The sequence below is a fragment of the Caretta caretta genome, chromosome 4, assembly GCF_965140235.1.
Source record: "Caretta caretta isolate rCarCar2 chromosome 4, rCarCar1.hap1, whole genome shotgun sequence".
NCBI classification, from domain to species: domain Eukaryota; kingdom Metazoa; phylum Chordata; order Testudines; family Cheloniidae; genus Caretta; species Caretta caretta.
In genome coordinates, this window is record NC_134209.1 from 122,094,656 (window position 1) to 122,119,004 (window position 24,349).

Sequence of the window (24,349 nt, forward strand, 5' to 3'; positions counted from 1 at the left end):
GGGGATCTATGTGCAGAAACTTAATTTCAAAACGCCTTCCCTCAGGGTGCTACAAATCAACCTCAATAGATTGCTTGTTGCCTCTGCGGCTAACGCTCGAGTCGCGGCGCACAGCATGCCCTGATTATAGCAGCGGAGAGAGCCGTAACTCTCTGAAGTTACGTCAGGTAGGTGGGAGGATATTATCCGGCTTTTATCTTAAGTCCTAAGGATCAGAGTTCGTTTGCCTTTTACTGCTTCTGAAGTAATATTGCCCACAAGTCTAATAAGTTTGCTGTGTGGAATGCAATACTGCTTATAGCATATGTTGCATAGCTACCGGCTTCAGGTATGTTTGCGAAAATAAAAAATCGATTTCATTACCTTAGCAAAGGATCGTAGGTACTGGGGGTCAGAGTGGACTAAACTACCTCACTGGGCTCTTCCATATCTCAAGAGAGCCTGTCAGTTAATCCTGAGTTGCAGAGGTAAATCAGTGGTTTAGCCTGGCCACTTCCTGCAGCATGTAAAAGTTTTTAAAAGTCTCCAACCCTGTAGCAGTAGTAACTGTCCTTCAAACTATTTGTACACTGCACCTCTGTCAATGAAAGAAAAAAACACACCCTCATTCCAGCCCAGGTTTATGTGCTCGATTTCTACATATTATGCAAGCTCAACACAATCTATGGAGACATGACTGCACATGGTCCATTAATCTATCTAATAACTTCCACTCCTTTCATTATTAATACAGTACTAACTCCAGTTTAAATTGCCACCTATATAAATATGGTATGAACATAAAACAGCAGGAAATCATGAAAATATAAATATTCACTGGGCAGGGATACTGTATTGTGCTACTTGTGACTTCTTCAGTCATCCCTAAATAACGACAAATATGGAGTGTGTGTTGTATGTATGCTGTCCACACAGATATACACCAGTGTTTTGTGTTTGTGCATGTGTATAGCAATGGTTATTTCTACTTATTTTATATACACACATGAATGCACATTTTTGCACATGAATGCACATTTTGATCCTATAGTAAACTTAAACTACTTGTGCACATATCTGTAGCATTGCATTACTTGGGAGGTATTCAGACACAACTGGGATGAGGCCCATATAAGCACCTAGAAATAATCAGCATGTAAGGTTATGACTTGTTTAATCATTTTCATTTTTTATTTATCCCTGACATTGCTGCTCCCTTGCCCCACAACTATGCATGCACAAAAGGTGACTGGAAGATTAATTTAAATGGCTCCTCATTTTTTACCTACTGGTTCAGTCACTGTCATTGGTCCACTTTATCTTTGGCTGAAGACTCAAAATAGCAGCAACCTCTTACACCTACTCTACTTTACTGTTCTATGACACACCGCACAGGGCATGCTGAAGTAGTTGATCCATAAGGATCACATTCAAATGCTAATTTTCAAATTCTTGTCATTTTTTCAGTGTGAAAAACAATAGTAAGGTTATTACTTAGTTTTATTTTTTTAAAGTGAGACTTGATTGTTTACAGCATCAGTAATTCATAGGATCACCAACTCAACCTTTCAGGTGATCCTGCCAGATCAGACCTGAGGCATATTTGTGCAGCAGAGTGGTGAAACATGCTGCTGAAACTCTCTGTGGATAAATAGAGGTTTTCATTCTCTGAGGCTTTCAGCATGCTGCCTTCCACAAGCATTTAAGTCATACCAAAATTTTGCTTGAAAACATCTTTAATTCCAAATAAATGTTGAGAGAAAATCTTTTATTCTGTCCCAAACTACAGCAACAGTATTTTGTAAAGTTTGTCTCTGGATTAGAAAAAATAAATCTGGTGTCTGTTCTTATTCATTGTGGGTAAAAATTCAGCTGAGTGCAAAGCCCTCCCCACTACTGAAGTCCTTAGCCAGTGATATGTGAGGCTTTTCAGAGCTTTTTGTTAGAATTGCACCATTAGAATTCTTTGCCTTTGATGGGATTCATCCTCTGGATACTGCTACATCATCTAAAACTGAGATGATTTATCCCTGAAGCTCATAAAAATACATCTGAAGAGTAATTTCACACTATTATAGGATGTGGCCCTTACGCACTTTTTATTATTGTAATGAGATACTTATTAAGGCTATACCTATGCAGAGATCATTGCAGGATTTGGGCTGAAGTCTCTTGCCATTTTGTTTTTTAAATTCTTGATGCAGCAATGTTAAATTAAATAAACACAATGAAACACTACCATAGTAGGCTTCAGAAAAGGTCTAACTTTTCAAAAAGTGGCCTCAGAATTTCAGCAGGCAACATCTCTCTTGCAATTCAGAGGCCAGAGTGAGGTCAGCTGAAAAATTTGGCTTCTGTTTGGAAAAACTGTCCAAGTAGGTCAGATTTTGGCCTAGCAACTAAAAAGATGCCCCTTTGACTGGTCATAGAATCATAGAATCATAGAATATAAGGGTTGGAAGGGACCCCAGAAGGTCATCTAGTCCAACCCCCTGCTCAAAGCAGGACCAATTCCCAGTTAAATCATCCCAGCCAGGGCTTTGTCAAGCCTGACCTTAAAAACCTCCAAGGAAGGAGATTCTACCACCTCCCTAGGTAACGCATTCCAGTGTTTCACCACCCTCATAGTGAAAAAGTTTTTCCTAATATCCAATCTAAACCTCCCCCACTGCAGCTTGAGACCATTACTCCTCGTTCTGTCATCTGATACCATTGAGAACAGTCTAGAGCCATCCTCTTTGGAACCCCCTTTCAGGTAGTTGAAAACAGCTATCAAATCCCCCCTCATTCTTCTCTTCTGCAGGCTAAACAATCCCAGCTCCCTCAGCCTCTCCTCATAACTCATGTGTTCCAGACCCCTAATCATTTTTGTTGCCCTTCGCTGGACTCTCTCCAATTTATCCACATCCTTCTTGAAGTGTGGGGCCCAAAACTGGACACAGTACTCCAGATGAGGCCTCACCAATGTCGAATAGAGGGGAACGATCACGTCCCTCGATCTGCTCGCTATGCCCCTACTTATACATCCCAAAATGCCATTGGCCTTCTTGGCAACAAGGGCACACTGCTGACTCATATCCAGCTTCTCGTCCACTGTCACCCCTAGGTCCTTTTCCGCAGAACTGCTGCCTAGCCATTCGGTCCCTAGTCTGTAGCTGGTCCTCTTCGCCTGGCCAAATTCCAATCTGGAAAATTACAATACATTACAGTAAATTCCTCCCTTCAATTTCAACTGGATATAGTATTCACCTCCACCTCTAACCTGAAACTAATTTATAAAGTATAATGTTGCTATATATGGTTAACGAGCTGCCACCTTCCATCCCAAAGGTGTCAGTATTTCAGTGATTGGGTGGGTGGGGGTGGGAGGAAATACATTTTTTGTGTATTGAGGTGCAGCCCCGCTTCCAGAACCTAAGAGATTCTGGCTGAACATTTTCTCACATCTCCTAATTCATGTGCACCCCATCCATGGCCCCACAAAGTCACAGGATCTCCTCGCCAACCTCCTCCTGGCAAAGATGGCCATCCATCACATGAGGAGGAGGAAGCTAGAGAAGGGGTTACTCTGACTTTAGGGACTATTTCCAGTCCCCCATCCAATCGTGTCTCCAGGCAGATTTCCTCTTGGCAGTGTCCACTGACGCCTTAGACACCTTTGAGGAGCAGTGGACACGGTCTAGGGTTCTCTGCTCAGGGTCCCCTTCAGGCTCCCTCATTTTTAACCTTGTACCTCACTCCCATTCCTGTTTTTTCTTTCATTGTTCCACATACTAACTTGTGGACTGGGCCTAGTGGTTCATCTCCCGCTTAGTCGAGGGAGTTGGCCTTTAATCTTATGGAGAGGCCCTAGACCCGCCTGTCCCATACTGACAAATAGTATCCCTGATAATTCTGTTCACAAGGAGGAAGATTATGGCATAGCTTTTGTACTTTCAGCCAAGTGCATTTTTGCATGGAAGGGGCTGAGGTTGCCTGTATGTACGTAGCTTGTAAAGCATAGAAAAGCCTTTGGGATGAAAGGTGCAATATAAATGTCAGATAGTATTAGCAGTGGTTATTAATAACTATCTGCAAGTGATGTAAGAGAACATCAGTTTGGCTGTGGGAAAATGACTAATTTCATTTTAAATACTGCATAATAGAGTTGTATGAGTCTGAAGTGCCAGAATCTAAAGAGTTTGCAAGCCATCCTTGCTTACGGCATAGCTAGAGCAGGGACTGCAGAGAGTTTCACTGAAGAAAAGATGTTCATGTCTTGGTACAGGAAGCTGTAGATTGATTTGCTTCCCACAAAATAAATAAATAAATAAATAAATAAATAAATAACAACCACAACAGTATTTTCAATACATCAGTCCCCTTGTTATACTTATAAGAAGCACACGGGATCTTTATAGGGAAGAAGGAGGCACGCTGCATTTGTTGAGAATACAACAGTTAGCATATGCTTTTCAATCTCTCTCTCTCTCACACACACACACACACCCCATGCACACAGTCCTGCCAGTTGATTTTTAGTTACCAGTCCAAGGCTGGATCAATCTAGTGGCCAACCAGATTGGTCGCAGAGGGGAGCAGGTCGCGATCCGATGCTCCTGGAGTGTGGCAAGACGAACCCAAAGTCCCATGGCCAAGCACCCTGTTCTTACAGTCTTTTTTCTCTGTTGAAGTCGGATCTGATGAAGTGAGCTGTAGCTCATGAAAGCTTATGCTCAAACAAATTGGTTAGTCTCTAAGGTGCCACAAGTACTCCTTCTCTTTTTGCAAATACAAACTAACACGGCTGCTACTCTGAAACCTGTCATAGTAGACATTATAACTTATCTTAAAACAAAAGGGTGACCATAATCAGTCAAAAGGATTGTTTTGGTCTGTCCCTGCCTTAACATCAGTACAGACAGTGGCAGTCTGTCAGATGCATTCCTACCAATGTCCCAGAGGGTCATTCCTTTCTGCTATTCAAAAAGGGTGGCTGATAAAATGAAATCAAGACATACATTAGTACCTCTATTCTTATAGTACAATTATAAAATCCTGTTCCTACACCCTCAAATTTTAAACAACTAGTAACCACAGGTACTTTCTCATTATTTGAGAGTTTAGCTAGACCTCCAGCTTCCTGTGCTTGATATATGCCTATGATGTGAAGAACTCTTTTTATCAGTACAACACTGAAAGGGTGGCAAGCATCACATAGTTACCAACTCTTGTGATTTTTATTGCATATCTGATATTGTTCCAGCTCCTGGATCATAAGAGAATCTCTATTTTTTATTTTATTTATTTATTTATTTTAATGAAAATGAAGTTTCTAGTTGTCCTGGTTCCAGAGAGAAGCTTAAAAACATGAACCCTAAAGTTTCAAAAATTTTGGTTGGTTGGTTTTAAAATCATGAGATTGTTTTTGATAAAACTCAGGATTTTTGGAGGGTTTGACTCAGGACTTAGGAATGCTTGGTGTTGGCAATACTATGTGTATGCACTGATATTTGTGTAAAGTATTCCTAGTCAGTGTTTGGATGACTCAGATTTGTGTCCTAGAAAGGGAAGGAAGAAAAACAAACACTTGCTCAATGGATTTTTATTAAGTATGTGTAAAACTTTCATAATGAAATCCATGTTTCACTGCAAACCCGAAACTTTGGCCCAATTTGCCAAGATCACAAACATTGTGGCAAACTATATTCAAGTTTCAAGTGGACCTTGGGACCTGGGGAGATCTATGGGGTTGGTGGAAACTAGTTAAACCTAAAACAAGGTAAAATTAGCAGTTTAAGCTGAACTTTTCTTTGAGTTTGAGTTCTGAAAACAAAACACAGAGCATGTGAACTCACAAAGTGCATGTTGTAAAATGGAAACTGCCAGCTTTCGCACAGTTGTAGTTGTGCTTGACTGATACAAAGACCACTTCTGCTCTCAGATACATACCTATGCAACCCCAATGGATTCAAATCAATAGGGATTTAAAATCAGTGGACTTTAATGTCTGTAGTTGAGTGTGGAATTTGGTCAACTATGTATTAGTAATTAAACTTAGCTTTCTGTATTGGACCCAATCTAGTGAGAATAATACTACAGCCCTGGCTTACTGTATGTATTGCACTTGCCAACTGTTTGTATTTCTGTTCTGTATCACAATAACATTCAACTTAGAATGAAATGGCAATTTTCATTTAAAACTTTGGGCCCAATCCTGAGAAGTACAGAGTACCCACAACTCTGTAATTGTACTCTGTAACTGCAATTGACTACAAGAGGAGTTACAGGTGCTCAACACTTCTTAGGATTGTCCCTTTTATTTAAGACAACTTGAGAAATGCAAATGAGCTTTCAGAGACCAGCAATGAGGGAAATGGATCAACTTTCATTTAAAAGGAGATTCTGACATGGCTGGCAAGAACGAGGCATTCTCTAGATATTCATTATATACAAACTTCTCCTTGAAGCCATACCAGTGGGTCTCAGTCTATTCCAGACTTTAGTCTCTTGAGCACAGCCTGGCAGGCATAAGATACCCTGCTATAATATATAATGATATTATCAAGCAGAAAGCAAAAAGCCATTAGTGAGATGAGTCCCAGCCCAGTTCTTTAACCACAAGACGGTCCTTTCATCCTTCTCCTGTATTTCCCATGGTTGAAATTCTGGAGGCTGATGGCAGAATATTCTCAGTGGAGGTTGTCCTCCACTCTGGAACTCATTTTCCCCACAGATCCATCTGACCCTGTGTATTTAGCGATTGTTAGGCATCTGTGCCAGATGTACATTGTTTTTGTTTGGCTGTTCAGTTACGTGGACTGTGTTAGTCAGTGGAGAAAATTGGCTTAGGGGAATGTTGTATGTGTTGAAGTCAGAGGCACTGGTCACATGCTTAAATGTAAGCACATGCTTAAGGGCTTTTCTGAATGGGGGCCTTACTTTGCTTAAGCACTCCCTTCATTGGCATCCTGTATCAGTTAAAAAAGGAGTCTTAGGGTGTGTCTATACTACAAGCATTAGTAACACAGCTGCAACGAAGCCATGGGCAGCGGGTGGACTCCCCCTTCGAGGAGGCTAGCCCCCTGACCCCGCCCCTTCCACCTGAGACCCCACCCCTCTGCCTGCCGGAGCCCTGAACACCGCCCCCACATCCCAGCAGCCGGAGATCTGAGCTCCCACCTGCACCTCCCAAGCTCCGGGCCAGCCCCAGCTGCCAAATGAGAAATACACTGCGCTGCGTCTCCCCTCCCAAGACCCCGAGCTGCCCCCAGCAGGAAACCCAGGAAGCTGAGGAGCAGATACTGCCTCCTCAGCCACCCCGGAACCTGCATTATGCATAATAATAAGCAAGAATTTCCTCTGGCAGAAGCTCACTCCTAGCTCGTGCAAACCGTAAAAAACAGCAACCTGGCATCCGGTGGCAACAGTTGCACCAGGGGAAGTTTAGTCTCCCCATGCCTATTATACTGGCCATCTATGACAGCTACAGCAGCGTAGCTGCATCACTCTGTACTGTAGACACTTACAGCAATTGGAAGGGGGTCTTTTAGGGCTGTCAAGCGATTAAAAATATTAATAGCAATTAATTGCGCTGTTAAACAATAATAGAATACCATTTATTTAAATATTTGGATGTTTTCTACATTTTCAAATACATTGATTTCAATTACAACACAGAATACAAAGTGTACAGTGCTCAATTTATATTTATTTTTGGTTACAAGTATTTGCACTGCAAAAAACAAAAGAAATAGTATTTTTCAATTCACCTAATACAAGTACTGTAGTGCAATCTCTTTATCATGAAAGTGGAACTTACAAATGTAGAATTATGTACAGAAAATAACTGAATTCAAAAATAAAACAATGTAAAACTTTAGAGCCTACAAGTCCACTCAGTCCTACTTCTTATTCAGCCAATCACTCACACAAACAAGTTTGTTTACATTTGCAGGAGATAAAGCTGCCTGCTTCTTGTTTACAGTGTCACCTGAAAGTAAGAACAGACGTTTGCATGGTACTGTTGTAGCTGGTGTTGGAAGATATTTATGTTCCAGATGCACTAAAGATTCATATGTTCCTTCATACTTCAACCACCGTTCCAGAGGCCACGCGTCCATACTGATGACAGGGTCTGCTTGATAATGATCCAAAGCAGTGCAGACTGATGCATGTTCATTTTCATTATCTGAGTCAGATGCCACCAGCAGAAGGTTGATTCAATCCTGAAGCACTTGCATGAGAGGAAAGTGATCAGGAACAGCCAGCATGGATTCACCAAGGGAAGGTCATGCCTGACTAATCTAATCGCCTTCTATGATGAGATTACTGGTTCTGTGGATGAAGGGAAAGCAGTGGATGTATTGTTTCTTGACTTTAGCAAAGCTTTTGACACGGTCTCCCACAGTATTCTTGTCAGCAAGTTAAGGAAGTATGGGCTGGATGAATGCACTACAAGGTGGGTAGAAAGCTGGCTAGATTGTCGGGCTCAACGGGTAGTTATCAATGGCTCCATGTCTAGTTGGCAGCCGGTATCAAGTGGAGTGCCCCAAGGGTCGGTCCTGGGGCCGGTTTTGTTCAATATCTTCATAAATGATCTGGAGGATGGTGTGGATTGCACTCTCAGCAAATTTGTGGATGATACTAAACTGGGAGGAGTGGTAGATACGCTGGAGGGGAGGGATAGGATACAGAAGGACCTAGACAAATTGGAGGACTGGGCCAAAAGAAATCTGATGAGGTTCAATAAGGATAAGTGCAGGGTCCTGCACTTAGGACGGAAGAACCCAATGCACAGCTACAGACTAGGGACCGAATGGCTAGGCAGCAGTTCTGCGGAAAAGGACCTAGGGGTGACAGTGGACGAGAAGCTGGATATGAGTCAGCAGTGTGCCCTTGTTGCCAAGAAGGCCAATGGCATTTTGGGATGTATAAGTAGGGGCATAGCGAGCAGATCGAGGGACGTGATCGTTCCCCTCTATTCGACATTGGTGAGGCCTCATCTGGAGTACTGTGTCCAGTTTTGGGCCCCACACTTCAAGAAGGATGTGGATAAATTGGAGAGAGTCCAGCGAAGGGCAACAAAAATGATTAGGGGTCTGGAACACATGAGTTATGAGGAGAGGCTGAGGGAGCTGGGATTGTTTAGCCTGCAGAAGAGAAGAATGAGGGGGGATTTGATAGCTGCTTTCAACTACCTGAAAGGGGGTTCCAAAGAGGATGGCTCTAGACTGTTCTCAATGGTATCAGATGACAGAACGAGGAGTAATGGTCTCAAGTTGCAGTGGGGGAGGTTTAGATTGGATATTAGGAAAAACTTTTTCACTAAGAGGGTGGTGAAACACTGGAATGCGTTACCTAGGGAGGTGGTAGAATCTCCTTCCTTAGAGGTTTTTAAGGTCAGGCTTGACAAAGCCCTGGCTGGGATGATTTAACTGGGAATTGGTCCTGCTTCGAGCAGGGGGTTGGACTAGATGACCTTCTGGGGTCCCTTCCAACCCTTATATTCTATGATTCTATGATTCTATGATTTTCTTTTTTGGTGGTTTGGGTTCTGTAGTTTCCACATCAGAGTGTTGCTCATTTAAGTCTACTGAAAGCATGCTCCACTCCTTGTCCCCTCTCAGATTTTGGAAGGCACTTCAGATTCTTAAATCTTGGCTCTAGTGCTGTAGCTATCTTTGGAAATCTCACATTGGTACCTTCTTTGCGTTTTGTCAAATCTGCAGTGAAAGTGTTCTTAAAATGAACATGTGCTGGGTCATCATACGAGACTGCTATAATATGAAATATATGGCAGAATGCAGGTAAAACAGAGCAGGAGACATACAATTCTCCCCCAAGGAGTTCAGTCAGAAATTTAATTAATGCATTATTTTTTTAACGAGCGTCATCAGCATGGAAGCATGTACTCTGGAATGGTGGCAAAAGCATGAAGGGGCATACGAATGTTTAGCATATCTGGCACGTAAATGCCTTGCAATGTTGGCTACAAAAGTGCCATGCTTGTTCTCACTTTCTGGTGACATTGTAAATAAGAAGCAGGCAGCAGTATCTCTCGTCAATGTAAACAAACTTGTTTGTCTTAGCAACTCGGTTCACAAGAAGTAGGACTCAGTGGACTTGTAGGCACTAAAGTTTTATATTATTTCGTTTTTGAATGCAGTTATGTAACAAAATAAAATGTACATTTGTAAATTGCACTTTCATGATAAAGATATCGCACTACAGTACTTGTATGAGGTGAATTGAGAAATACTATTTCTTTTGTTTATCATTTTACAGTGCAAATATTTGTAATAAAAATAACAATAGAAAGTGATCACTGTGTTGTAACTGAAATAAAAATATTTGAAAATGTAGAAGAACATCCAGAAATATTTAATAGATTTCATTTGGTATTCAGTTGTTTAATAGTGCGACTAAAATTGCGATTAATCACAATTATTTTTTTTAATTGCGATTAATTTTTTTGAGTTAATCATATGAGTTACCTGTGATGAATTGACAGCCCTAGTTTTTTCCTATCGCTGTAGTAAATCCACCCCTCAAGAGATGGTAGGTAGGCCACCAGATGAATTCTTCTGTTGACCTACCTGCATCTCCAGTGGGGGTTAGGTCGATATAACTACATCACACAGGTTATGAAGTTTTTCATGGCTCTGAGCAATGTAGCGAGGTCGACCTACATTTTAGGTGTCGCCTACGTGGTAGCCATCTAAATTCTAGCTTCCTGGAAAAAGGTAAGGCAGGTATAATTATTGATCTCAGCACTCCAGAGAAGAGTTCAATGTTCTCCAGAAATGAGGCAGCATGAGACTACATCTAAACTAGGATCACATTTTTTGGAGCAATTTTTTTTTCTCATGGGCATGCAGTACCAACACTGGTTAGACAGGAAAAGTTAATCTCTTCCAATGCATCTTAAAGGATCTCATCGCCCTTTGCGAGCATTAAAGACTCAGACTAGACTTTCCAAACTTGAATGCCTAAGACACCCTCCCATCTCAATGAGAACCAGGAATGTAAGAGGCAAGGGAGCTAGGAATCCTTGGTCCCACTAAAAACCAGCCACTTAGTTTCGTAAATATGTAAGTTTCGTATTCTGGGGAGCAGTTCAGACCAGTGAGGCATTGTGTCACCACTTGACTTGTAACCATGGGTGCCTCACAATGCTCTGCTGCTCATAGGCGCTGACTCTAAGGAACCTAAGTGTTTGTTGACCCCTTCAAAGAATTCTAATAGACTAGTGAGGCATGTTTTCCCTTTACAAAAGCCATGTTGACTCTTCCCCATCATATCATGCTTACCTATGTGTCTGATCATTTAGTTCTTTACTACAGTTTTAACTAATTTGCCTGGTACTGAAGTTAGGTTTATTGGTTTGTAATTGCCAGGATCACCTCTGGAGCCATTTTTAAAAGTAGGTGTTACATTAGCTTATCCTCCAGGTATCTGGTACAGAGGCTGATTTAAGTGATAGGCTGCATACCACAGTTAGTATACTCCTGGGGGGAATTATATGCCAAAAAATTAAAAATTCTGCACACAATATTTTAAAATTCTGCATATTTATTTGTCAAAATAACACAAAATAATCACCCTAGTTTCAATTATTTTGGTAATTTATTTCAAAATATCTGTCAGCAGGTATGTCTGCAACAATACAGACAAGAAAAAGATTCAGGAAATGATTTTTGTGGGGCTGCTGATTAATTGAAGTTAACTCACACAATTAACTCAAAAAAGTTAATTGCGATTAAAAAAAATTAATCGTGATTAATCGCAGTTTTAATTGCACTGTTAAATTATAGAATACCAATTGAAATTTATTAAATATTTTGGATGTTTTTCTACATTTTCATATACATTTTATTCTTGTTGTAATTGAAATTAGAGTGTATGTTATTTTTGCTTACAAATATTTGCACTGTAAAAAAGATAAACAAAAGAAATAGTATTTTTCAGTTCACTTCATACAAGTACTGTAGTGCAATCTCTTTGTAATGAAAAAAGAAAAGGAGTACTTGTGGCACCTTAGAGACTAACCAATTTATTTGAGCATGAGCTTTCGTGAGCTACAGCTCACTTCATCAGATGCATACCGTGGAAACTGCAGCAGACTTTATATATACACAGAGAATATGAAACAATACCTCCTCCCACCCCACTGTCCTGCTGGTAATAGCTTATCTAAAGTGATCAACAGGTGGGCCATTTCCAGCACAAATCCAGGTTTTCTCACCCTCCACCCCCCCACACAAATTCACTCTCCTGCTGGTGCTAGCCCATCCAAAGTGACAACTCTTTACATAATCAAGTCGGGCTATTTCCTGCATAAATCCAGGTTTTCTCACATCCCCCCCACCCCCATACACACACAAACTCACTCTCCTGCTGGTAATAGCTCATCTAAACTGACCACTCTCCAAGTTTAAATCCAAGTTAAACCAGAACATCTGGGGGGGAGGGGGTAGGAAAAAACAAGAGGAAACAGGCTACCTTGCATAATGACTTAGCCACTCCCAGTCTCTATTTAAGCCTAAATTAATAGTATCCAATTTGCAAATGAATTCCAATTCAGCAGTTTCTCGCTGGAGTCTGGATTTGAAGTTTTTTTGTTTTAAGATAGCGACCTTCATGTCTGTGATTGCGTGACCAGAGAGATTGAAGTGTTCTCCGACTGGTTTATGAATGTTATAATTCTTGACATCTGATTTGTGTCCATTTATTCTTTTACGTAGAGACTGTCCAGTTTGACCAATGTACATGGCAGAGGGGCATTGCTGGCACATGATGGCATATATCACATTGGTGGATGTGCAGGTGAACGAGCCTCTGATAGTGTGGCTGATGTTATTAGGCCCTGTGATGGTGTCCCCTGAATAGATATGTGGGCACAATTGGCAACGGGCTTTGTTGCAAGGATAAGTTCCTGGGTTAGTGGTTCTGTTGTGTGGTATGTGGTTGTTGGTGAGTATTTGCTTCAGGTTGCGGGGCTGTCTGTAGGCAAGGACTGGCCTGTCTCCCAAGACTTGTGAGAGTGTTGGGTCATCCTTTAGGATAGGTTGTAGATCCTTAATAATGCGTTGGAGGGGTTTTAGTTGGGGGCTGAAGGTGACCGCTAGTGGCGTTCTGTTATTTTCTTTGTTAGGCCTGTCCTGTAGTAGGTAACTTCTGGGAACTCTTCTGGCTCTATCAATCTGTTTCTTTACTTCTGCAGGTGGGTATTGTAGTTGTAAGAAAGCTTGACAGAGATCTTGTAGGTGTTTGTCTCTGTCTGAGGGGTTGGAGCAAATGCGGTTGTATCGCAGAGCTTGGCTGTAGACGATGGATCGTGTGGTGTGGTCAGGGTGAAAGCTGGAGGCATGCAGGTAGGAACAGCGGTCAGTAGGTTTCCGGTATAGGGTGGTGTTTATGTGGCCATTGTTTATTAGCACTGTAGTGTCCAGGAAGTGGATCTCTTGTGTGGACTGGACCAGGCTGAGGTTGGTGGTGGGATGGAAATTGTTGAAATCATGGTGGAATTCCTCAAGGGCTTCTTTTCCATGGGTCCAGATGATGAAGATGTCATCAATATAGCGCAAGTAGAGTAGGGGCTTTAGGGGACGAGAGCTGAGGAAGCGTTGTTCTAAATCAGCCATAAAAATGTTGGCATACTGTGGGGCCATGCGGGTACCCATAGCAGTGCCGCTGATCTGAAGGTATACATTGTCCCCAAATGTGAAATAGTTATGGGTAAGGACAAAGTCACAAAGTTCAGCCACCAGGTTAGCCGTGACATTATCGGGGATAGTGTTCTTGACGGCTTGTAGTCCATCTTTGTGTGGAATGTTGGTGTAGAGGGCTTCTACATCCATAGTAGCCAGGATGGTGTTATCAGGAAGATCACCGATGGATTGAAGTTTCCTCAGGAAGTCAGTGGTGTCTCGAAGGTAGCTGGGAGTGCTGGTAGCGTAGGGCCTGAGGAGGGAGTCTACATAGCCAGACAATCCTGCTGTCAGGGTGAAATAAGTGCAACTTACAAATGTAGATTTTTTTTTACATGAATGCACTGAAAAACAAAACAATGTAAAACTTCAGAGCCTACAAGTCCACTCAGTCCTACTTCTTGTTCAGCCAATCGCTAAGACAAATAAGTTTTTTTACATTTAAGGGAGCTAATGCTGCCATCACCAGAAAGTGAGAACAGGCATTTGCATGGCACTTTTGTAGTTGACATTGCAAGGTATTTACGTGCCAGATATGCTAAACATTCGTATGCCCCTTCATGCTTCGTCCACCATTCCAGGGGACATGCTTCCATGCTGATAACGCTCATTAAAAAAATAAGCATTAATTAAATTTCTGACTGAACTCCTTGGGGGAGATTTGTATGTCCCCTGCTCTGTTTTACCCACATTTTGACATATATGTCCTATTATAGCAGTCTCGGATGGTGACCCAGCACATGTTGTTCATTTTAAGAACACTTTCACTGCAGATTTGACAAAACGCAAAGAAGATACCAATGTGAGATTTCTAAAGATAGCTATTGCACTCCATCCAAGGTTTAAGAATCTGAAGTGCCTTCCAAAATCTGAGAGGGATGAGGTGTGGAGCTTGTTTTCAGAAGTTTTAAAAGAGCAACACTACAATGCAGAAACTACAGAACCCGAACCACCAAAAAAGAAAATCAATCCTCTGCTGATGGCATCTGATTCAGATAATAAAAATGAACATGCATCGGTCTGCACTGCTTTGAATTGTGAATGAGCAGAATCCATCATCAGCATGGACGCATGTCTTCTGAAATGGTGGTTGAAGCATGAAGGGATATATGACACTCTAGCACATCTGGCACATAAATATCTTGCGACGCTGGCTACAACAGTGGTACGAGAACGCCTGTTCCCAGTTTCAGGTGACATTGTACACAAGAAGCGGGCAGCATTATCTCCTGCAAATATCTCTAGACAAAGCTCTGGCTGGGATGATTTAGTTGGGGATTAGGTCCTGCTCTGAGCAGGGGATTGGACTAGATGACCTCCTGAGGTCCCTTCGAACCCTGATATTCTACGATTCTATGAAATGTAAACAAACTTGTTTGTCTGAGCAATTGGCTGAACAAGAAGAAGGACTGCAAGGAGTTGCAGGCTCTAAAATTTTACATTATTTTATTTTTGAATGCAGGTTTTTTTGTACATAATTCTACATTTGTAAGTTCAACTTTCACGATAAAGAGATTGCACTACAGTACTTGTGTTAGGTGAATTGAAAAATACTATTTCTTTTGTTTTTTTACAGTGCAAATACTTGTAATCAAAAATAAAGTGAGCACCGTACACTTTGTATTCTATGTTGTAATTGAAATCAATATATTTGAAAATGTAGAAAACATCCAAAAATATTTAAATAAATGGTATTCTATTATTGTTTAACAGTGCAATTAATCATGATTAATTTTTTTAATCACTTAACAGCCCTAGTTTTTTGACAAATGGATTCTGTACTAGTCATATTAATACAGTACTCTGAGTAATAATTCATTTAAATTACAATACAGAAATCTATTTCCCTCACCCCTCAGAAGCAGTGCAAAGGCTTGGCAGAGTCAAGGGTATGGGAGGAGCCGAGAGAGAGAGAAGTAATTGCTGGGAGCCTGGGAGTGAACCTGGAGGGTTGTTAGGTGTTGGGGGGGAGAAGTATGGAATAGAGTTTTTTTGGGGGGGAGGGATTGTTAGGGAGTTGGGGAGCCTCCCCCATACAGACCGTGGCTGACCCATAGCCTCTCCCATTCAGTCAGGCACATCTGTCCCATCCCCATCTTTCCCTGCACCTCCTCCACATACACACATCTGGTGCCCTTGTGTCCCTGCACCCCACTCCCATTCAGCTCTTGGGTCAATGCTGTCACCCCACTTGCTCCTGTGCCCCTGCCCCAGTCTGTCACCCACTAGTCCTTCTGAACTCCAGTGTATGTAACCCCCCCAGCAGCCCTGTGTGCCCTGCTCTGTCTTTCCCCCTATATACTGTCCCTTCTCGCCTGGCCCTGCGGGCATATCACTGTGAGAAAAGCAACCTCTGTTCTCTCCCTCTCCATGGCTGGCTGCTCGGACTTGTGAGCTGGCTGCCCTCTCTTCTGGCACCACAGCAGCCTCTGGTCAGTGAAAGGTGTAATTGCAGCATCTCTCCAGCAGAATGTATTATTCTGCTAAGAGAAAAAAATCTGTAGGTAACATTAATTCTGCGCATGTGCAGTGGTGCAGAATTCCCCCAGGAATAGTTAGTAATTCTGCAATTTCATAGTTGGGCCCCTTCAGAACTCTTGGATGAATATCAACTAGTCATGGTGACTTATTACTGTTTAATTTATCAGTTTGTTCCCAAACCTCCTCCTGTTGACGCCTCAATCTGGGACAGTTCCTCAAATTTGTCACTTAAAAAGAATGTCTCTGATGTGGGGATCGCCCCCATATCCTCTGCTGTGAAGAACGATGCAAAGAATTAATTTAGCTTCTCTGCAATGGCCTTGTCTTCCTTGAGTGTTCCTTTAGCATCTTGATCATCCAGTTGCCCCTCTGACTGTTTGGCAAGCTTCCTGCTTCTAATGTACTTAAAAATAATAATAATAACAATAATTTTTTTGCAGTTAGTGTTTGTGTCCTTAGTTAGCTGGTCTTCACATTTTTTCTTGGCCAGTTTTATACTTTTACATTTGACTTGCCAGAGTTTACATTCCTTTTTATTTCCCTCAGCAGGATTTGACTTCCAATTTTTAAAATGATGCCTTTTTGCCTTTAACCTCCTCTTTTACTCTGCTGTTTATCCATCATGGCATTTTATTGGTCCTAGCCAACTGCACTAAGTTTGCAAAGAACTTCTAATAATTGGCAAATAAATGCTGATTTACAGTATAAATTTGGACAAAATTCAAGCTACTATTTCAAGTCCCCTTATTTAATGTTTTTATCTGAAATGGCTTACATTTTGCCTGTAATGTAAGAATTGATAAAAAGTAGTAAAGCTTAAAAGTAAATGAGCCATTAAATGTATAAAAGAAATGGCAAGTACGGGCTCTAGTCTCAGTAACCCTTTTCTCATTCTAGCTTTTAGTTTTGGATACTATATATAAGTGCCATTTTTTAGTGACTTTCTAAATTGTATATCTCCAACACCCATTTATTTAAGCAGTATTATAGCTGCTAGGGTTGAGACATTACAATCAGAAAAAAAAATAGTATCTGAGTTAGGAGTTGCTACAGCACCCATTAGCCTAGTTTTCTTAAGGTATTGCATTCTCATGTAATCCTTTAACAGAGGTTGTACAGCAGTGGATTACATTATGTGTCCTGAGCATTTCTTTACACTGTGGTATACATGAGACACAAAATATTTCTATCTATCTGTGATAGTGATGGTCTACAAAACGCAAGGGGAGGACAGGGGGCCTAAACCCCCTCCAAAATAAGCAATTGAATTGATAGATTGCATACAATATTATTGTACTATAAAAATGTATTGAGTAAGGTGTCATAACTGGTGACACACTGGTCATGAATATGATTGTGTGAGGTATGGATGGATGGTGCGTAAAGAGTTATGTATGTGTGCTGGACATATGTTCCTAAAATATGTTTTGGGGACAGACTTGATAAAGCTTGTCTTAGGTAAAGGGATGTTGGTTTGCCTGTGTCTCCAGTGTAACTGAGCAAGGTGATGCGAGAGAGAATAAAAGTTACATTTACACCAAAGTCAACAGGAGGATGATAAAACAACAGGAAGAGACAAACAGAGGGGAGACTAACTTTATCTGGGGATACACTTCAAAAGAGTACATGTCAGAGGTTTACTGGACTATTAAAAATGACAGAGAACCCCTTACTTATTCATCGCAGAGGGGACAGCACAATTTGATTCTGGGTGTGTTGAATCATGCTCCTGGAAGGGCTGGAGTTGCTGGTAGTTTGATATAAATGAGAAAGCTGTATAGGCAAAGATTGTAGCTTGCTAAAGTTGTCTTGGACACTAGCAGTGTGTTTTATTTGGGGGGTTGGTTGTAACCATTTTCTGTTACTCTCTCCTTAGTATCACTTTAATCTGTTTTTTATAAATAAATTTATTCTTCGTTTCACTATAAACCATCTTAGTGTTGTGTATTTAGGCAAAGAGTGGATCCTCAGTGAGTTAACAGGCTGCTGTGTGTTCTGTCTCTTTGGAGACAGCAGACTTAATAATTTCTAGGTGTCCAGTGAGAGGGACTGGACACTGCAGGGAGATGTCTCGGGGAACTCAGGAACTGAGGTTCACTGAATCTCACCTGCAACTCCGGGTTTAGACTGGCAGAGTTTCAAGGAGTTTGCTGGCAGACAGACTGGAGTGGCAGGGAACTGTCACACAGTTTAAGCTCCAGCAAAGCCATAGCTCTGGGTGCCCCAGGAGAGCATCACAGCATGCATACAGCCGGTATCGATTGGTGGACAGTGAAATACTATAAGTATCTTAATGGTGGTTTAGATAATGACCTTACATTGCCATTCTCTAAGGCTGTTTCTAAGGCAGGTAGAACGTATGGATTTTTACAATAGATAGTTAGCATATCCAGCTACATCAAGGTAAAACTACAACTCAGCCTGTCTACACTAGGATCTTAAAACGTGTGAGCTACCTCACTGTAAGAACACGCCTATTTTTCTGGATGTGCCCATAGTCTAAGAGATTGGTCATATGTGGTACTGAATGCCTTCTGACTATGGTGGGAGTTAAGGCCACGCAGCAGCTTTCGGACGGTATCGTCACTAGGAAAAAAGCCGTGTTCTTGCATTGAGGTAAAACCCTGGTGAAAACAAGGCAGTTTGTAGGCTTCGAACAAGTTAGCAGGTCAAGTTAAAGGCTACAGGGGACCCTAGTGTTGTCTTATCTGGGATTGTATCCTACGTTAGTTAACTCAACTTGCCTAATTCAAGTTAAGAACACACCTTTTTCTCTAATGAAGACAAGGCCTCAGAAGGTCAGCACTTTGTATGATTGGACTCAAAGACCATTTAAATTTATGGTTAACTTTAAGCAAATGAGTAGTTCTGTTAAGTCAATGAGACTATTCACATTCTTAAATCTAAGAATTTGCTTAAGTTCTTTGCAGACCTAAGGCCCAACAGAGGAGCACGCATGCAGTAATGCCTATAACAAAAGGGGACACCTTCTCATTGCACACTTCAAAATTATTAAGTCTGCTGTCTCCAAAGAGACAGAACACAGAGCAGCCTATTAACTCTCAGAGGATACACTCTTTACCATAATTCAGTATGTGGAAGAGAAGCTAGCTCATTTGTTTGCTGATGCATTTCTAGGCAGAGCAATCTTTCCTTTAATTGTTCATCCTGTGTTTGCTCCCGGTTATGTTCAGGCCAGGCACAGCTAAATCTACTCACATTTGTTCTCAAAACAAGATAAATTGCATAAGCAAGTAATTGTATGAAAACAACAGCCAGAAAGCTATTTGATACCCAGTCTTCATTATGGGATTAAAATTCTATATCCCCACTGTTTGGATGTTTTTGGTCTCTCATGGACATACTGCAGTTCAAAGTTATCTCTTCCCTTTGCCTCTTCTAAATTTCCCCTAAACATACCAGAAACAATTACAAAAGTGTAGACTAGAGAAACCTTCCCTTTAAATTATCTTTGGAACTTGAGACATTTGCTTGGTTGTGGCTACAATTGGACAATGAGTGAGTTACTTAGCTGGCTGATTCCAGTGACAGATGAAATAAACCTATAAACATACATTTGAGTTTTACATCCAGAAAGTGTTTTGTATCTATCTACAGTCATGAAGTGAGAGTTACTAGTTAAACTGATAAGGAGACTTGATAGAATTGTGGCTTTTTCTTAATATTTTTGTTTAAATTGGATTTCTAAGCTGCTCTAGTGGCTTAGCATCATTCCATGTAAAATGCCGTCCACCATATCAATGGGTGGTGGAAATTGATGGGGCCAGTGGTGAAAGGGGGGCAGTCCCCGTAGCAAGGGAGGGAGGCACTTGCTGAGTGAAAATAGGTAGCTCCTCCCATGGGAGTCTCTGGCACCCCTTGGCCAGCCAGCGGAGAGTAGGCTGATTGGCCAGCATTCCCCAGCTCTCAGGATTTAGCCCAGCACAGGGGCCATGTGGAACTTCTTTGCAGCATCCCACCCTACCCACTGAAATAGGAATGGGAACCCAGCCTGATGGATGCTGTGAGTCTAGCCAATAACCTCTTTTCGGAGGTCAGGAAAGAAATTTTTCTCCCAGAGGCCAAATTGGCAGAGGACCAAAGCATTTTTTGCCTTCCTTTCAGCACCTGCAGGCCACAGTGGGTTAAGTAGGAATGCACTGGGACCTAACTGAGGTACTGGTGTGGTGTTGCTTACTCGTCACAACTCACGGCCAGTTTCCAGTGCAGTTAAGAGAAGAAAATGAACAGTTCCTAGATGTAAATGATCTTGGATTTTGGTAATGGGCCTTGGGCTCATGTGATAGGGTCAGACCTGGTGGCCTCACGGGCTGAGGTCACCACCCTGCTGCACCCTCTGTCCCTCTCGCGGGCAAGGAGAATAAGATTCACAACTCTCAGTATTGTATGGAGTGTAGTTGTAGCTGTGTTAGGTCCCAGGACCTGAAGAAGAGTTGTGTGGCCCAAAAGCTTGTCTCTCTCAGCAACAGAAGTTGGTCCAATAAAAGATATTACCTCACCCATCTTGTCCCTCCCACTCCCATTATTGTTAGAGAAAGTTGCATGTCACATTTCACATGTCCTGCCTGGGAAATTTATCACTTATATGAAATCCCAGGTCAATAAAGTATATCAACGCCTATAGCTCACTATGCAATTGTTTTAAACAAACATAATTGTCAGCTGACAGTCCCCTAACAAATGCAAGAAGCAGAATTTATATCCATGAGTAATTGTGAAAAGGGACCTGCCTTCCAGGTTAGTTGGCAGTGTCTACTTTTTCAGCACATCACAGAACTGCCTTCTAAGGCCCCACTACTGCAGCTGGCTCCACACTGGCCACTGACCTCCGTGAGGTTCCCCGCGGGTGCAGGAGAGCCTGCTGAAGGGCAGACTGGAGCCTGGTTTGTACAGCATCTCAGGAACAAAGCCATGCCTTTCCCATTGAGTCAATGACTACTTCTCACAAGTGTCTCCTTTGAGCTAATTTCTTCCATCCCCCAAATATGAAATACTCTGTTTATGTTGCTGCCTTTGAGGTGTAGGGCAGCAGATTTGAACCAGCCAGGGCAATATATGTGTTGCTGATACTGAGTTGAAGAAAAAGTAAAAATTTGAGGGTCGCCCCCAGTGTCCTCTTCTTACACTAAATGGACTAGCAGAGCAAAGACTTAATGCTCTGCCAGTTGCTCTCTTGGGATCCTTTTAAAATGCTTTTTAACCATCTCACATAAGCTATTGATCTTGGGGGAAATTCCTGCAGAAGTACTTAAAATCTCCAATAGCGCCATAAATCCTCTGACAGTTACAGTATCCAATAAGTTCAGCTCCATTTTACAAAGCTCTTTTGGGTAGTTAACATACGGGAAATGGAAATGATCTTGGATTTAGACCATATTTATTTCCACTTCCTTTTCTGACATCCCAGTTCAAGTTTGGTTTTAAGGTAGTTGTATTGTATGTGAATTTTAAGCATAGAGATGTAGTTACCCATTCTTCAGTAGCAACGGAGAGAAATGCAAGGCATTATTCTCATGCTCTGCAAAGCCATGCAAGACCTTTTCCATATCTATCTAACAACTACTTAGGAGTGCACATCCCAGAGGCAAGGCCATTGTTATATTTCAAATATATGAGCTAGTGCATCTCAGTAAGCAGTTCTAAGTACACAGAGAGAGAGAACTGATTTGCCACATTATCAATAGTGGAGAATCATTGCCATGTGTTAATATTTAGCTACAAAGGGCCAGATTTTTAAAAGGTAGGCACCTAGGAACTTTGAAAATTTCACTAGGTGCCTATCTTCCACTTAAGATACCTAAATACCTTTTAAAAATCTGGCTCCAAATAATTATCACAGAATATGGTACAGTATTCCAGAAACCTCAGCAAATCATCAAACTCTCATAGGACCATATCCTTCTCATTCTCCTTTTTAAAAAATATTTCCTAATTTTAAATACTGTTAGAGTAGGATTTGGGGAATTTGATAAACAGCCTGGAATTCTTCTACAGTTAACATCTTTAAATGCACAGTTAATTATGAACATTTAGTCCTTGTTTAGCCAAAATCTTTGCCCAGCCAAATTGACCACTTCTTAGGAGACAAAGGCCATTAGTAAAATATGGTTTATTTGAAAGTGGTGTAAAATGACAAGCAATCACTATAAATTAGGGTTGTCAGCCCTCTAGGATTGTCCTGTAGCCTCCAGGAATTAAAGATTAATCTTTAATTAAAGATTATGTCATGTGATAAAACCTCCAGGAATACATCCAACCAAACCTGGCATACCTACTTTAAATGTGAAGGATTTTCTGGTCCTGCTTGCAGGTTAGGAGGCTCTGAAGGAAGCTATATGATCTGTGTCATCTGCGTCAGCTAACAGACAGGCAGTCTGAAAAGAGTGAAAAAAGCAAGGTGAAGTGAGTTGTACCTCACTGCCTCAGGGAGCAGCCTGTTTCCTCTCTCTCTGTTTTTTAGGTTCATGTGTGTTATCCTTCTGAATTCTAAGAAATAAAGTGATGTTATGTTGCAGTCTTCCAGCAAGAACATTGATGTTTTTATCTAACATCTATGTATGCTTGAATATAACATAAAATAAGTAGGTTGCAGCTGTCCTCATCTTTAATACAGAGATGTGGCCTGTGGAGACAATAGGTCCCAGGGAAGAATGTTCCATCTTAATTAATGTGAAAGCATTGTGCTTGGTTTAGTCAGACCCTGACTCTCATAACATAAGAGTAGACTTTTGGTGGAGGAATTTTTAAAACTCAGGGAAATCCCTTAGAGATCTCTAGACCTTGCTATTGAAGAAAGGAAATTTCTGGGCAAGCATATATTTCCCTAATCACACTCCCTCCAAGGCAGTAGCTAAGCAACACTCTTCTGGTGTAGATCAGACCACCACCAGAGGAGCTGACCCTGTCTTGCTCTCTCTTTCATTCTCTTATATATAGCAGGGGAGTTGTTTTTCTTTTCCTTCCTTCAGAGCTTACAGTGCATTTATACAGAAATTGGAAGTGCTTCACTTAAGGTTCCTGAATATTTTTACTGAGATCATCGCTAGTTATATAGGGAATTCATAAGTTAGCTGCAGTAGATCTTCAATTTTAATTAATAAAGCCACCCGAGAAATGCAATATTAAAAAAAATAATCTGTCCCATTGTTTCTCTTGATTAAACAGCAGGGAGCAATTTAGAAAATCAGAATTTAGATTAAAGCTTTAATCTAAACAGCGTCTCTTTGAGAACAATTCCCATTTCTTTTCAGGCAGTTTACGCTACAAATGTTTCATAGATTTTTATCTGTGACATTTAAATGAGCTGGTTTTACATTAGACATGCTGTGTAAGTCACTTATGAATGCTGGAAGTACAGTTCATTAAAGGCAGTCTGTAATATTAAAGAAATCAAAGTCCCTGCAGAGTAAAATGCCCCTACTGGGAAACTTCAAAAACTTCAGAAAGCAATAAAAATAGACATGACACCCAACATTCCACATTAATGAAAGTTGCCATCATCTAAAATGTTCTGTTACTTTCCCAATATTTAATCTTAAAAACAAAATTCCTATGAGAAATACCTTCAGATTTGCCACACCTGCATGTAAATGGGGATGGATAAGGAGGAGAGTAGCTTCCTATTTAAATTATAATAGCTACAAGGCCGCTATCCTTTTGGCATTCAAATCCCTCCTGGAGAGTCGCTTCTGCTGTGATTCCAACAAGAAACTAACCATGAGCTGATGGCAAGGTTGATGGGTGGTTTGGGATCGTTTATATATTGTATCTAGGGGAAGGAAACTGTATTAGCTAAGTATTTAAAGTGGCTTATCTCCACTTTTTCCCACACCCTCTGTTCACTTGTTTAGGCCTCAATCATCCAGACAGCTACATATGAAGATATGATTAACTTTGTGTGCAATACACATGAATTGAATTCAGTAGGACTGTTCATGTGTGAAAAGTCCACTCACACAGATAAGCGTTTGCAGGATCACGTAATCTTATATCGTAAACCCTTAGGGCAGAGACTGCCTTGTGTGGGATTTGTTGGTCCCCAAAGAATACTGCAAAGTTCACAGCAGGCCAGGGTGGGGACTAAGCAGTGGGGCACTGGCCTTGTAATGCTCGCATAAAGGATTGGCGGGTCCTTCCAGCCTCCTAAGAGGATTTGTCGATCTATTTAATCTGTCCAT

At 41.3% G+C, this 24,349-nt stretch overlaps 1 protein-coding gene across 6 annotated transcripts in view; it reads left to right on the top strand.

The window, feature by feature from the left end:
* The window catches only part of FAM184B (family with sequence similarity 184 member B), a 98,072-nt gene that overhangs the window by 1,134 nt on the left and 72,589 nt on the right, over positions 1–24,349 (top strand). For 4 of the 6 annotated variants that reach the window (XM_075128017.1, XM_048848768.2, XM_048848767.2 and 1 more), the window contains exon 2: positions 46–167. The exons of the other annotated variants lie outside the window; for them this stretch is intronic. In XM_075128017.1, the coding sequence (XP_074984118.1) occupies positions 46–167 (122 nt within the window). The remainder of the gene's footprint in view (positions 1–45; positions 168–24,349) is intronic. 6 annotated transcript variants of the gene reach the window in all.